Source organism: Acanthochromis polyacanthus, chromosome 20 (assembly GCF_021347895.1).
Source record: "Acanthochromis polyacanthus isolate Apoly-LR-REF ecotype Palm Island chromosome 20, KAUST_Apoly_ChrSc, whole genome shotgun sequence".
Taxonomy (NCBI): Eukaryota; Metazoa; Chordata; class Actinopteri; family Pomacentridae; genus Acanthochromis; species Acanthochromis polyacanthus.
The window spans coordinates 30170695-30184873 of NC_067132.1; the positions used below are offsets into that span (position 1 = coordinate 30170695).

Sequence of the window (14179 nt, forward strand, 5' to 3'; positions counted from 1 at the left end):
CAGGGGGTGTACTTTATAAACCGTCGTAATGACACCATTTATCAGGAAGAATAGTCAAATTATATGAACCAAAATATCTCAATTAATCTGTACAAAGAGAATTTTGCACCACTCGGTGTGACTGAGAAACATCAGTGACTGAACTGTGATCGAGAGTTTAATGCAGGCAGTGCTTCTGCAGAGAGACTGAGAGCAAAATAAAGCAGACTGGATGGATGAAATGAATGCAGCAAGGCTCAGAAACTGAAACAAAAGCAGCAAAAGTGTTCCAAACAGACAGAAATGATTCAAAACCTGACAGGAAACAGCAAAGATGCAACATAAAATGACAAAAACAAGACAGAAAAGAAGAAAAATGAAAAAAAAACGTTTCCATAAAGATGCAGAATCATTGAAACAAGACACAAAACAATAAAACAAGACGGACTGTTCCAAAGAGACACAAAGTGACAACAAATGAGCAGAAAAAAGAACAAAAATAAGACAAAACTGAACCAAAGAGGCACACAGCGACTCAAACTTGACGGTAAACAAAAATAAAAAGACGCAACGCAGCAAAAACGAGACAAAAGTGTTTGAAAGGGACACAAAGTGATTCAAACCTTAACGGAAAACAACAAAAACGGACACTAAACAATGCAAAGATGACACAAAAACTTGAAAAAAATGACAAAATCTTGCAACGATGGTACAAAAGTGACATAAGGAAATTCCAAAAAATGACAAAGAAATTGCAAAAATAACTTAAAAAGTTGCAGAAATTACATAGAAATTACACAAACCATAACATAAATGGCACAAAAGTTGAAAAATGACATAAAAAGTAGCAAAAATCACAATAAGACGACGTTAAAAGTTGCAAAAATAGCATGAAAACTTACAGAATGACAATCTTGTAAAAATGGCTCAATAAATGACATGAAAATTTACAAAAATGACATTAAAATTTGCAAAAATTAAACAAAACTGACTCAAAAATGACATGATCTTGCCATAAATGACACAAAATTGACATTAAAAGTTGCAGAAATGACACAAAGAGGTGAAAAAGTGTATGATGTTATGAAGTATTTCCATTAAATTTAAAATTAATCAGCAACACTAGAAAAAATGACTCCATACTGCAGATATTTTACTACTTAGACTGGTTTTTATACCTGTCTGCTCTGTGTGACACTGCCTGCAGTTCAGCCGAGGTTTTATCACAACTGTTGAGAAGAAAACAAAACTTAATAACTTTACGTATCATCTTTAGATTTACTTTTTCTTGGGTTCACAGTTCAGAATATTAAGAACATGCATCTCAAGTGTTTAATTATTGAAAAACACTAAATCCAGACTGATGAGCAAACGGCTGAATTAAACGAGTCTGCTGGATTCTGAATTTAAAGCCGTCTGTCTATAAATCTGAAGAAGTGTTTCCCTGAGACTCTGTGGGTCACAGATGAGGCTGATAGTCTGGTGTGAGTCGCCCTGGAGGCAGGAAACCAGAGCCGGGGGTAAAGTGGGACAGCGATGCTTTTCTGGCTTCGTGTCTGTTGACCTAGCGATGCTACGCTAACTGGAGCGTATAACCAGCGACACAACCGGCCGTCTGCAGCACGCCGAAGAACGAGAGCAGCGACTACCCAGGAACAATACCGTCCAGCAGACTGTTAAACACGAGTCTTACCTGCAGGACAGAGAACCAAAAAGCAAACTGGCTCTTTAAACAGAGATTTAACAGTAAAATTACAGCATTTTTATCGGCAAAAATATCATTATTTCAGTGAAACTTCTGAAGCATTTCAAAGAAGAATTATGCATATTAACGGCTGAAAATGGTTTTTAAAAAGCTAAATTTAAGACATTTTGATGTTTTGGGTCTCATTTTTGTCATTTTGTCTCATTTTTGTCATTTTGTGTGCCATTTTTGTCATTTTGTCTCATTTTTGTCATTTTATGTGTCATTTTTGTCATTTTGTGTCTTATATTTGTCATTTTCTCATTTTTGTCATTTTATGTGTCATTTTTGTCATTTTGTGTCTTATATTTGTCATTTTCTCATTTTTGTCAGTTTGTGTCTCATATTTGTCGTTTTGTGTCTCGTTTTTGTCATTTTGTGTCATTTTTGTCATTTTGTGTCTTATAATTGCCATTTGGTCTCATTTTTGTCATTTTTTGGTCTCGTTTTTGTCGTTTTGTGTCTCATATTTGTTGTTTTGTGTCTTATTTTTGTCATTTTGTCTTGTTTTTGTCATTTTGTGTCTCGTTTTTGTCATTTTGTCTCATTTTTTGTCATTTTATGTATTGTTTTTGTCATTTTGTGTCTCATTTTTGTCATTTTGTGTCTCATATTTGTCATTTTGTCGTGTTTTTGTCATTTTTTGGTCTCATTTTTGTTATTTTGTATCTCATATTTGTCATTTTCTGTCTCGTTTTTGTCATTTTGTCTCATTTTTGTCATTTTGTGTCTTATATTTGTCATTTTGTCTCATTTTTGTCATTTTCTGTCTCATATTTGTCATTTTGTCGTGTTTTTGTCATTTGTTGGTCTCGTTTTTGTCATTTTGTATCCCATATTTTCATTTTCTGTCTCGTTTTTGTCATTTTATCTTATTTCTGTCATTTTGTGTCTCATTTTTGTCATTTTGGCGTGTTTTTGTCATTTTGTGTCTCATTTTTGTCATTTTGGCGTGTTTTTGTCATTTTATGTCTCATTTTTGTCATTTTGTGTCTTATATTTGTCATTTTGTCTCATATTTGTCATTTTGTGTCTCATTTCTGTCATTTTGTGTCTCATTTTTGTCATTTTGGCGTGTTTTTTTCATTTTGTGTCTCATTTTTGTCATTTTTTGGTCTCATTTTTGTCGTTTTGTGTCTTGTTTTTGTTGTTTCACACAACTACATTTGCTCTGTTCCCCCCATACTGAAACTACCCCAGACGGTCACTGATCCACTCCCATGTTTTACTGTAGGGGCAGACAGTTTGGTTTGTAGCTTCTCCAGGCTTCCTCCTAACTGGATCCATCCCTGAAGAGAACCTTAGAACAATCATCAACAGTCCAATCCTTGTGATCCCAACAAAGAGTAACCGGGCTTTCCTTGATGAAGGGCTTCCTCCAGACCAGACCATGTTTTGTATTCCCACCTCTTTGCCCTCAGGCTCGTCTTCTTCTTTGTTCCCTTTAGAAGTTCTACAAGGAGAAGTTCAACCAGGAGAAGGGGAAGTCGAGCTACACCAACATGAAGACGCTGCCGGAGGTGGAACATGCCATGGAGGTCACCAGGAACCAGAGCGAGGTACGTAAACACATGAAACGTACCGGTTTACTGCTTTATCACCGAGTACTAACTGATTTAAACGTGGAGAACAAAGCTTCAGGTCAGTAGTGGAGCAGCATGAGGTCAAAGAAAAAACACTAAACCAAGCTGCTCAGTTGTTCTGAGACATTTTTGAGTCATCGTGGAGCGTTTTTAAAGAATCTTGGATAAGTTTGAGTCATTTTTGAAACAATTTAAATAACATTAAAGTAGTCTTGGACAGGCTTTAAGTCATTTTGGACGAATTCTGAGTCACTCTATGGATGTTTTGTACCATTTTTGAGTCATTTTGGACCAATTTTAGGTCACTGTGAACAGTTTTAAATCATTCTGGACAGTCTTTAGTCATTTGTACCAATTTAGAGTGACTTGGGACAATTTTTGAGTCATTTGGGACGTTTTTAATTTGATTTCTGACACATTTTCAGTCATTAACTACTAAGAGTCATTCATGCTTACAGAAAATACAGACAAGAGTCATTTTGGCCCAATTTTAATTCATTAAATACAGTTTTTGAATCATTTTGGGTAAATTTGAGTTATTATGACTCACTTTAGACAACTTGAAGTTGTTTGTGGACGAATTTTAAGTAATTTTGGACACATTTTGAGTTATTGTGGACAAATTTATAGTCATTTTCCACTCATTCTGAATCACTTTGTCGAGGTTTAGTATAATTTTTGACTCATTTTGGACAAACCGAGTCATTCTGGTGAAATTCTCAACAATTTGCGAGAAGTTCTTAGTTACTCTGCAAATGTTTTGTACCATTTCTTTGAGTCATTTTAGTCATTTTGGACCAATACTAAATCATTTTCCTGCAATTTTAGGTACTTGTGAACAATCTTTGAATAATTTTGAGTCATTTTGGACAATTTTTGACTGACTTTAAAACAAATCCTGAGTGATTTTCAGTCATTCTGCAGAGAGGTTGGGCTAATTTTGTGTTGAAAGACGATGTACATGTGCAGACTGGTTTTGGTTTAGTGTTACTCTGACTCCAAGCAGCTCCAGTAGTGACTGATCTGCTACATCCATACTTCTCTTTACATAACCCGATAGTCTGATAATCTAGCTCTAGTTGAATCTGTTTTATCAGATCAGTTTTGTCTTATTCTGTTCTTGGATTTCCTTGCCCTGTTGTGTTTTTTCTGTTTCTATCTGTCTCTGCTGGTCCCAGGTCAGCTACAGAAAAGCTAAAGAGGAGCTTCATCACTACAACACGGCACCGGACCGACCTGACATCGTGAACGCCACCAACGCTGCCAAACTGGCCAGTGACGTGAGTCTGTGTGTGTTTTTTGTGTGTGAACACGTCAACACGTCACGTCCAACGCTGATTTCCATGACAACAGTCGTGTTCAGCAGCTGTTCTGTGAGCAGAGACGCTGATTAATTATAGACAACCTTCTGCTGTTATGTAAGAGTGTTCTGCAACGTTCAGCTTCATGCAAAGTGTTTGATGTACAGCAGTGTGTCTGTCTTTGTGAGGACCAATCTGACAAATAAAGCCAGCAGTAAAGTGAAATGAAAAACAGCTTCTCGAATGTCCTCCTTGATCCTCCAAAGCGGGTCAGTCCCAGTTGATTTACAGCAATAAAAATGACAACGTCCAAAATCACTAAAGTTTGTTTAAAATGTGTAAAATTTCTCCAAAGCAATTAAAAGACTATCCATACTGACTTGATACTTGTCCAAAATTTGTTCAAAAATTACTCTAAAATTGTCAAAAAACAACTGCAGTTTGTGAAAAATAGCCACAACTTGTTCGAAATGACTGAACCTTGTCCAATATGACTCAAAATGTGTCCAAAATGACCAAAGCTTTTCTAAAATGACTAAAATTTGTCCAAAATAAGTTAAAAAATGTCCCCAGTGACTCATTGACTTGTCCAAAATGACCAAAACTCATCCAGAATGACTAGAAATGTGTCCAAAATAGCCAAAACCTCTCCAATAATGAATATAATTTGTCTAAAGTGACTTAAAACATGTCCAAAATAAGTCAAAAACTGTCCAGAGTTACTATTTACTTGTACAAAATGACTTAAAATTTGTCCAAAATTACCAAAACTTTTCTAAAATCGTTAAAAACTTGTCTAAAAGGAATTAAAATCTGTCTCCAGTGACTCTGTGATTTCTCCAAAATGACTACATTTTTTCCAAAATGACAAATACTTCCCCAATAATTAATATAATTTGTCCAAAATTACCAAAACTTGTCTAAAAATACTGAAAAAAAGTACTCCAAAATGACCAATTCCTGTTCAAAATCACTAAAAAATTGTCCAAAATGAGTCAAAACGTTTCCAAGATAACTGAATTGTTTCCAAAGTTGCTCAAAACTTCTTTAAAATGATCAAAAATTCATGGAGATTAGCAAAACTTTTCAAAAATGACTAAAACTCTGTCCGCACTTCCACAGGTGGCCTATAAGAGCAACAACAAGCAGCCTGTTTACAGTGACGGATCTCTTCTGGACAGAACCGACATCCAGCACGCCAAAGAGGTTTCCAAACTGGCCAGCCAGGTAACGCACAGCAAACTGTACACACCAGATCAGCTGATTTATGTGGAAAACACTGAAGAGTCAGTAATGCTTACCGCTCTTTCTCTGCAGGTGAAGTATAAAGAGAGCTTCGACAGAAATCTGAAGGGTCAGAAACCTGTCTACAACCCCATGGACTGCCTTTCCTTCAAACACACCCAAGCTGCTGCAGCTCTGGCCAGTCAGGTGAGAGAATCCTGTGGTCATGTGATCCATCTCTCAAAGGCTTAATGTCAGTCCATCTTATATATTCATGATTGGATTTTCCTATAATGCAGAAATGTCCCCGTAATGCAGAAATGTCCCATAATGCTGAAATGTCCCCGTAATGCAGAAATGTCCCCATAATACAGAAATGTCCCCATAATACAGAAATGTCCCCGTAATGCAGAAATGTCCCATAATGCTGAAATGTCCCCGTAATGCTGAAATGTCCCCATAATGCATAAATGTCCCCATAATGCATAAATGTCCCCATAATGCAGAAATGTCCCATAATGCTGAAATATCCCCGTAATGCAGAAATGTCCCCATAATACAGAAATGTCCCCATAATGCAGAAATGTCCCATAATGCAGAAATGTCCCCGTAATGCAGAAATGTCCCGTAATGCAGAAATGTCCCATAATGCAGAAATGTTCCCGTAAAACAGAAATGTCCCTGTAATGCAGAAATGTCCCCGTAATACAGAAATGTCCCCGTAATACAGGACAGTGCTCTCAGTGTAAAACAGTTCTTAGATATTGTCTGTAATTTAACAAAACTTTGAAAATCTGTAAAATAACAGTTTAATAAATTATTCACCACTTTTAAATCCTTATTTCACATAATTCCTTTTTCAAATAAAAGCAGCTCTGTCAAACATTGTAAAAGAGTAAATATTCATTTACAAAATACTGTTTTTTGATGGGGAAGTTATGGATTTATGATTTTGTTTCTTTAATTTTAACATGTAAGTTATCACAGTTTTTCTATGATTTTGCAGCACATTATCAGCAATTTAACAAAAGAGTTGAAATCTGGAAAATAGTAGTTTAAAACCTTTACAAGTTTTTAATCTTTAATACACATCATTTTTCTTGCGGGTTACAGCAAACAGCAGTTTAAAAATGATATTGTTGCCGATTTAAAAAAAGAAAAAATGTTGCGATCAAACTTTGTAGAAGAATGTGATGTGGATATTATTCATAGTTTTGGCAGGTTTTTGTGTTGTTTTTTTCATGGTTTACACGTCTAATTTTGATCCGTTTGTTTTAACCAAACAGGGAAAAATTGTAAAATAGCGGCGCATTGATGTAGAAATACATCTAAAAGATTTTGTTATGATTGTATGTGAACATCCTGATCAACCCTCCTGATGCGTTTATTTATTCAGCAACATTTATCAGCATTACCAGATTTATTATTATTCCTGCAGTTCACCTGGAGGCATTTTTGTTTTCTGCTCAGTGGATGAGATAAAAACAACAGGAACAAACTGTGTGTGTGTGTGTGTGTGTTGTTCACTTTGACACACACACTCTAAAATTCAGTCTGTTGTGTGGGCGTAACCATGACAACCTTTCTAAGGCAAATGGAGAGGGATTGTGGGATGAAAGCTGGAGAAGTTGAAGAGGTTACACTCTTTCTCTCTCCCTCTCTCTCTCTCTCTCTCATACATACTCACATGCACACACAAGTGCACGTGGCCTCACAAATGAATTCCCAAATGTTCTCACAAATACATGCAGATGCACACGAACGCACCACGGTTCAGTTTTAGTCCGGCTGCTGCCCACACAGCCTGAGAAAAGAGCGTCTCCACTTGACAGCGTTATGTAACGGCTCGTTGTGTTGAACGCTGCCCGGTGTTCAGGAACGCTGCACGTTCAGCCAGAGCTGCTTTCCACAAAAGCTTGTCCTCCAGCATCCCGATCGAGAACACACTGATGCCTGAAAGCAGGACTTTACCAGAAGAGTTTGGCTCAAACTGCACTGGAAAAAATCAACATTTTTTGAAAAGAGCATTAATTTGCACATTGATTGTTTAAAAAAATGCAATAAATAAATAAAGAACAGGCTAAAACTGTAAATAGAGTCCAATCTTCAAATGCAGAAAGGTTCCCCTAATATACAGAACACTCCCCATAACACAAAACAGTCCCCACAGTTCAGGATAATACAGAAATGTCCCCACAATATAGAAATGTCCTTACAATACAGAAATGTCCCCACAATACAGAAATGTCCCCACAATACAGAAATGTCCTCACAATACAGAAATGTCCCCACAATACAGAAATGTCCTCACAATACAGAAATGTCCTCACAATACAGAAATGTCCCCACAATACAGAAATGTCCCCACAATACAGAAATGTCCCCACAATACAGAAATGTCCTCACAATACAGAAATGTCCCCACAATACAGAAATGTCCCCACAATACAGAAATGTCCTCACAATACAGAAATGTCCCCACAATATAGAAATGTCCTCACAATACAGAAATGTCCCCACAATACAGAAATGTCCTCACAATACAGAAATGTCCTCACAATACAGAAATGTCCTCTCACTATAGAAATGTCCTCACACTACAGAAATGTCCCACAATACAGAAATGTCCCCACAATACAGAAATGTACCCACAATACAGAAATCTCTTCACAATATAGAAATGTCCTCACAATACAGAAATGTCCTCACAATACAGAAATGTACCCACAATACAGAAATGTCTTCACAATACAGAAATGTCCTCACAATATAGAAATGTCCTCACAATACAGAAATGTCCTCACAATACAGAAATGTCCCCACAATACAGAAATGTACCCACAATACAGAAATGTCCCATAATACAGAAGAGTCTCCACGATGCAGAACAGTCCTTGCGAAAAAAAATTTTTTTTACAGATTGTAATTATTTCTTGAAAAACACAAAAGGTTTCCCAACATTTTTCCGTCCTGCAGGTGAAGTATAAAACCAACCAGAACCAGAAACCAGAAGGTTCTACGGACCTGCCCAACCTGCTGCAGCTGGAACACGTTCTACACGCCAGCAAGCTCCAGAGCAACGTACGTCCACCAGCTTCACATGTCACGCAATAAACACGGATTCAGCCACACACTCATCGCAGAATGAGAAAATAAAAGCAGCTCGTAACGTTGCTGTTTAATACAGCATAAAGCTGCAGCCTTCAAAATAAAAGTCTCAAACAGGATTTTACAGGCGGTTCATCTTATCTCAGATCATCACATTTTTAGAACAACTTCACACTGATTTACCTGAACATTTTAGAGCAGAAAATATGGACATTTATAATGGTAATTCCATAATTTTAGCTTGATATATTAAATACATTCTAAGATATTTCTTTTTAAAAATGGCCCGTTGACCCTTTTTCAGCAGGTTTATTCGCACATTGAATTTTAAATATTTTTTCAACAACAGTATCTCAGGAAGTATTAAAGGTAAAAACCTGCAAGTTGCTTCTTAAAGCACATAACATTACTGTTTATGAGATATGATTTCATGCAGCCTACAAAATAAAAATCTTAAATACTACTCCCAGATGTATGTCATGTTGGATAAAAATGTCTGCTAAATGAAATCGTACAAATTGTAAACAGGATAGTTTCCTCTGAACTAATTACATTTTTAGAATAGCTTCTGGTCAACCATCTCTGATTTGCATTTTGAATTTTTTGCAGCAGAAAACTATGAATATTTATAAAGATATTCCTGAAAATTTGACCTAATATATTCAACACGTTCCAAGATATTTTCTTTGTACCCTTCAAAATAAACGTCTTTTCTAGGATCATTCCATCTGAAATCAGCAAATTTCTGCTCAGCCATCTCTGATTTGCCTGATTTTCTTAAAGCATAAAATGTGGCTATTTATTAAGATATTTCTGAAGTTTCAGCTTCATATATCAAATACTGATTCTTCAAATGACTCCAATTGATTCACTTCCAGTAGATTTTATCACAAATTGAAAATTGAATCTATGTTTGAACATTATTGTAAGAACTTGATATTTTCACTTTTCTTTCTCATGTCATTGAATCAGAATCTGCAACATTTGGAAAAACGATCAAATATTTTGTTAATATGGGTGAGTTGAAATATGCAAACAGAACAAAAGCCATCATGAAAAATCCCATTTTAAAGCTCACATTAACAAATAAATGCTCATGATATTTTCTGAACCTGAAAAAGAATACTTTTAATGTGAAAAGCTTTGTTTACAAGCATGAAAATAAAGTTACTTTTGCAGAATTTTGAAAACAAATTGAGCAGATTTGACAAGTTGTACCACAAAAACAAAAGTTCTGGAGTTTCAGAATGCTTCTTCTGACATACCTGAGATGTTCTGTGATAGTGTTCATTTAAATCAGTGCTGTTTTTATTCAGGTGGAGTATAAGAAGAAGTACGAGCAGACCAAGGCTCAGTACCACATCGCTCTGGACACGGCCGAACAGCTCCACCACAGGGAGAACGCAGTGCTGCATAGCCAGGTAACCTCACTACGACAGCGTTTTATTTGGTCTGTTGGCGGTGTGACGGCTGATGATGTGGTCGTTTCAGGTGAAGTACAGGGAGGAGTACGAGAGGAACAAGGGTCGCTCTCAGATGGAGTTTGCCGACACTCAGACGTACAAAGTTTCTAAAGAAGCTCAGAAGATGCAGAGTGAGGTACGATGCTGTTTGTGTCCGTTCAGTGTTACAATATCTGCTCTAAATGCTGACATTTTCACATCTTCTGGCCTCTAAACATCCTTAAAATGCCAAAATAGTGAAGATTCTCACATCTTCTGGCCTCTAAACATCCTTAAAATGCCAAAGCAGTGGAGATTTTTTACATCTTCTGGCCTTTTAACATCTTTAAATTTCAAAATAGTGAAGATTCTCACATCTTCTGGCCTCTAAACACCTTTGAAATCAGTAAAATATTGACACTTTCATCTCTCCAGGCCTCTAAAAATCCTTAAAATACAAAATAATGGAGATTTTCACATCTTCTGGTAACTAAACACCTTTGAAATTAGTAAAGTGTTCACACTTTAACATCTTCTGACCTCTGAAAATCCTTCAGGTTCATAAAATATATATACTTTCATCTCTTTTGGCCTCTTCAAATTCATAAAATATTAAAATAATGGATATTTTCACCACCTCTGGCCTCCAAACATCCTTTAAAAAATAAAATTCTGATGATTTTTACATCTTCTGTCCTGTAAAAGTCTTGAAACAATAAAAATACTGGACACATTCACATCTTCTGTTCTCTAAACATTCTTAAAAACTAAAATTGTGGTGATTTTTACATCTTCTGTTCCTTATAAATCACAAAACAAAACATTTTTCTGGACACTCATTAAATTATTGACACTTTCACCTCTTCAGGCCTCTTAAAACTTAAAATTCTGTTGATTTTTACTTCCTTTACCCTATAAAAATTATTTCAAAATTGAAATACTTTCCTCTTCATGCTTCATATCATCCTTAAAATATAAAATAATGTCGATTTTTACATCTTCTGGTCTCGAAGCGTCCTATGGAATTTTAAATTCTGGTGATTTTTAAAGGCCAGAAGATGTGAAAATGTCAATATTTTCCTCATTTTAAGGACGTAAAAGTAAAATAGTGCTGCATGAAGTACAGCTTTTTGCTTTGCTGTTCTGGTGTTTTACTGAAATATCGGATGTGATTTTCTTCTTTCTGCTGCCGGTTCTTCAGAAGGAGTATCGGAGGGACTTTGAGCAGCAGATGAAGGGAAAAGCTCTGCTGGACGTCGACCAAACTCCCGGATATCTAACGGCTCGACACGCCGGCAGCCTGATCAGCGAGGTGACAAATTATCCACTTCACTTACTGGATCTGAGCTGGGGTTCTTTAAAGTAACCGTCACAGTTTAATGGATGTTAAACTGTGACTGTTACTTTAAAGAGTCTGGACGAATGGGAGTCATTTTGAACCAATTCTGAATCATTCTGGACAGATTTTAGTCATGTTTAAGCACATTTTGAGTCATTTAGGGCTGAATTTGAGTCTCTTTGAATACATTCTGAATCATTCTGGACAGATTTTAGTCGTGTTGGACATGTTTTGAGTCATTTTACTCAAGTTTGTTAGTCATTTTAAACTAATTTGGAGTCATTATAAACTAAAGGTGAGTTAAATTTGAGCTGCTCTTGCCTCATTGCACAGCTGTGGTCTCCATGTGTCTCTGCAGAAGCAGTACAGGAAGGACCTGGAGGAGCAGGTGAAGGGGCGGGGCTTATCTGGCGTGGGTCTGGAGGACACGCCTGAGCTGCTGAGGGTCAGAAAAGCCAATCAGATCCTTAACCAGGTAAAACTCACACCGCACACACGTTTAGAGAGCGCAGGCGGCCGGACGCAGTGTGTGTTTGTGTGTGCAGAAGGAATACCGCCGCGACCTGGAGAGGGACGTCGTTGGAAAAGGGATGGAGCTGAGCGCCGACGTCCTGGAGATCCAGAGAGCCAAGAGAGCCTCGGAGATCCAGAGCCAGGTACCGGCAGTCAGCACCGTTTCTCAGGCTTTTGGGACAAATTGTGACAAATTTCAGGCCGTTTTATTTCAATTTGAACACGTTTCAAGTTGTCTGGACAGATATTAGTCGTGTTGGACATGTTTTGAGTTATTCTGGACAATGTCTTATTCATTTTGGACATCTCTTGAGTCATTTAGAACAATTTTTTGGTCTTTTTAAACAGATTTTGAGTCGTTTTGGACAAAACTTTCCATAATTCTGAACAAATCCAGAATCAAACTGGACTGATATTATTCAGGTTTGACATCTTTTGAGTCATTTTGAACAAGTTTTTTAGTGTTTTTGGTCAGATTTTAGGTCATTTTGGACAGAGTTTGAGTAATTTTAGACTCTTCTTTAGTCATTTTGGACACATTTTTAAGTCTTTTTTTAAACAGATTTTGAGCCATTCTTGACAATTTTGAGTAATTTTGGGCAAATTCGGAATCATTCTGGATAGAGTTTAGTCATATTGGACATGTTGCGTTATTTTGGAAAATGCTTTATTTGTTTTGGGCAAAATTTTAATCATTGTGCACAGTTTGTTAATTGTTTTGGGTGATTTTGTATTCATTTTGGACACTTCTTGAGACATTTTAGACACATTTTTTTAGTCATTTTAAACAGATTTTTAATCATGTTGGATATGCTTTCAGTCATTTTGCACAATTTTTGAATCAACTGGACAATTTTGCGACATTTTAGACAATTTTCTGTCTTTTTAAACAAAATCTGAGTCATTTTGGACAAAATTTCTGTGTTTTTATTAAGTTCATTGATTGATTCTAGACCAATTTAGTCGTGTTGGACTTGTTTTGAATTATTTTCCAAAAATTTGGAATCATTTTGGACATTTTTAATCAATTTTATACAAAATGTGTCATTTTGGACAAGTTTCTAGTCTCTTTTAACAGATTTTCAGTCGTTCTGGTCAGTTCTTGAATCATTGTTGGACATGTTTGGTCTCATTTGTGGACAGTTTTAAGTCACTGGTCACAATCTTGAGGCACAAAAGCAGTAAAATCTGTATTAGTCTTGGTTATTTTCTTGGTAACTATGAAAACAACACCTGCCCTGGTTTCCATAGTAACACACACCGTACATCACCTAGCATCCATCAGGCTGAATGTTTGTGTATCTCAGAGGTCCTACAGGCAGACGGAGCAGCTGAGAGAAAACTCGTACGGGACGCTGACCGACACTCCAGAGCTGCTGCACGCCTCCTACCTCAAAGACGTCTACAGCCAGGTGTGTGTAATATACTGCTAAAGTACTACAGATGTACACAGGGTACTACAGGCTGACCTACAAAAATAGACTAAGTTATGGAAAACAGACTGTAAATCCTGAAAACAGACCATAAAACAAGTAGTAGTAGTTGAGTCTGTACTACTTCCTGTTTGTGTCCGTAGAAGAAGTACAAGGACGAGGCAGAGCGTCTGAAGGGAAACTACCATCTGGTTTCAGAGACTCCAGAGATGGAGAGAGTCCGAGCCAACCAGAGACACATCAGCTCTGTGAGTTCCAAGTCCATTTTCAGTGCTAGTAAAATACGGTTAAAGTATTGTTAATAAAGTACTGTTAAAGTAGCCCTCTGTCGCCCCCTAGCTGCGCTACTGCTGGGACTCCAAGCTGATGAAGGGACTCATGTCTTCGGTCACGGAGACGCCGGAGATCGTCCTCGCCCGAGAGAACGCCAAGAAGATCAGCGACGTACGTTTACATCTCTGAGACTTTCATGTAGTAGAAGTAGGAGTATTAGAAGGAGTAGTAGTAGTAGTA

At 36.9% G+C, this 14179-nt stretch overlaps 1 protein-coding gene across 1 annotated transcript in view; it reads left to right on the forward strand.

Moving 5' to 3' along the window:
- LOC110947124 (nebulin-like) overlaps positions 1–14179 on the forward strand; it is a 74524-nt gene that overhangs the window by 53218 nt on the left and 7127 nt on the right. The window contains exons 50-62 of the mRNA XM_051940470.1: positions 3172–3282; positions 4485–4586; positions 5730–5834; positions 5925–6038; positions 8808–8912; positions 10256–10360; positions 10431–10538; positions 11583–11693; positions 12079–12195; positions 12266–12376; positions 13541–13645; positions 13810–13914; positions 14006–14110. Coding sequence (XP_051796430.1) covers positions 3172–3282; positions 4485–4586; positions 5730–5834; positions 5925–6038; positions 8808–8912; positions 10256–10360; positions 10431–10538; positions 11583–11693; positions 12079–12195; positions 12266–12376; positions 13541–13645; positions 13810–13914; positions 14006–14110 — 1404 coding nt within the window. The remainder of the gene's footprint in view (positions 1–3171; positions 3283–4484; positions 4587–5729; positions 5835–5924; positions 6039–8807; positions 8913–10255; positions 10361–10430; positions 10539–11582; positions 11694–12078; positions 12196–12265; positions 12377–13540; positions 13646–13809; positions 13915–14005; positions 14111–14179) is intronic.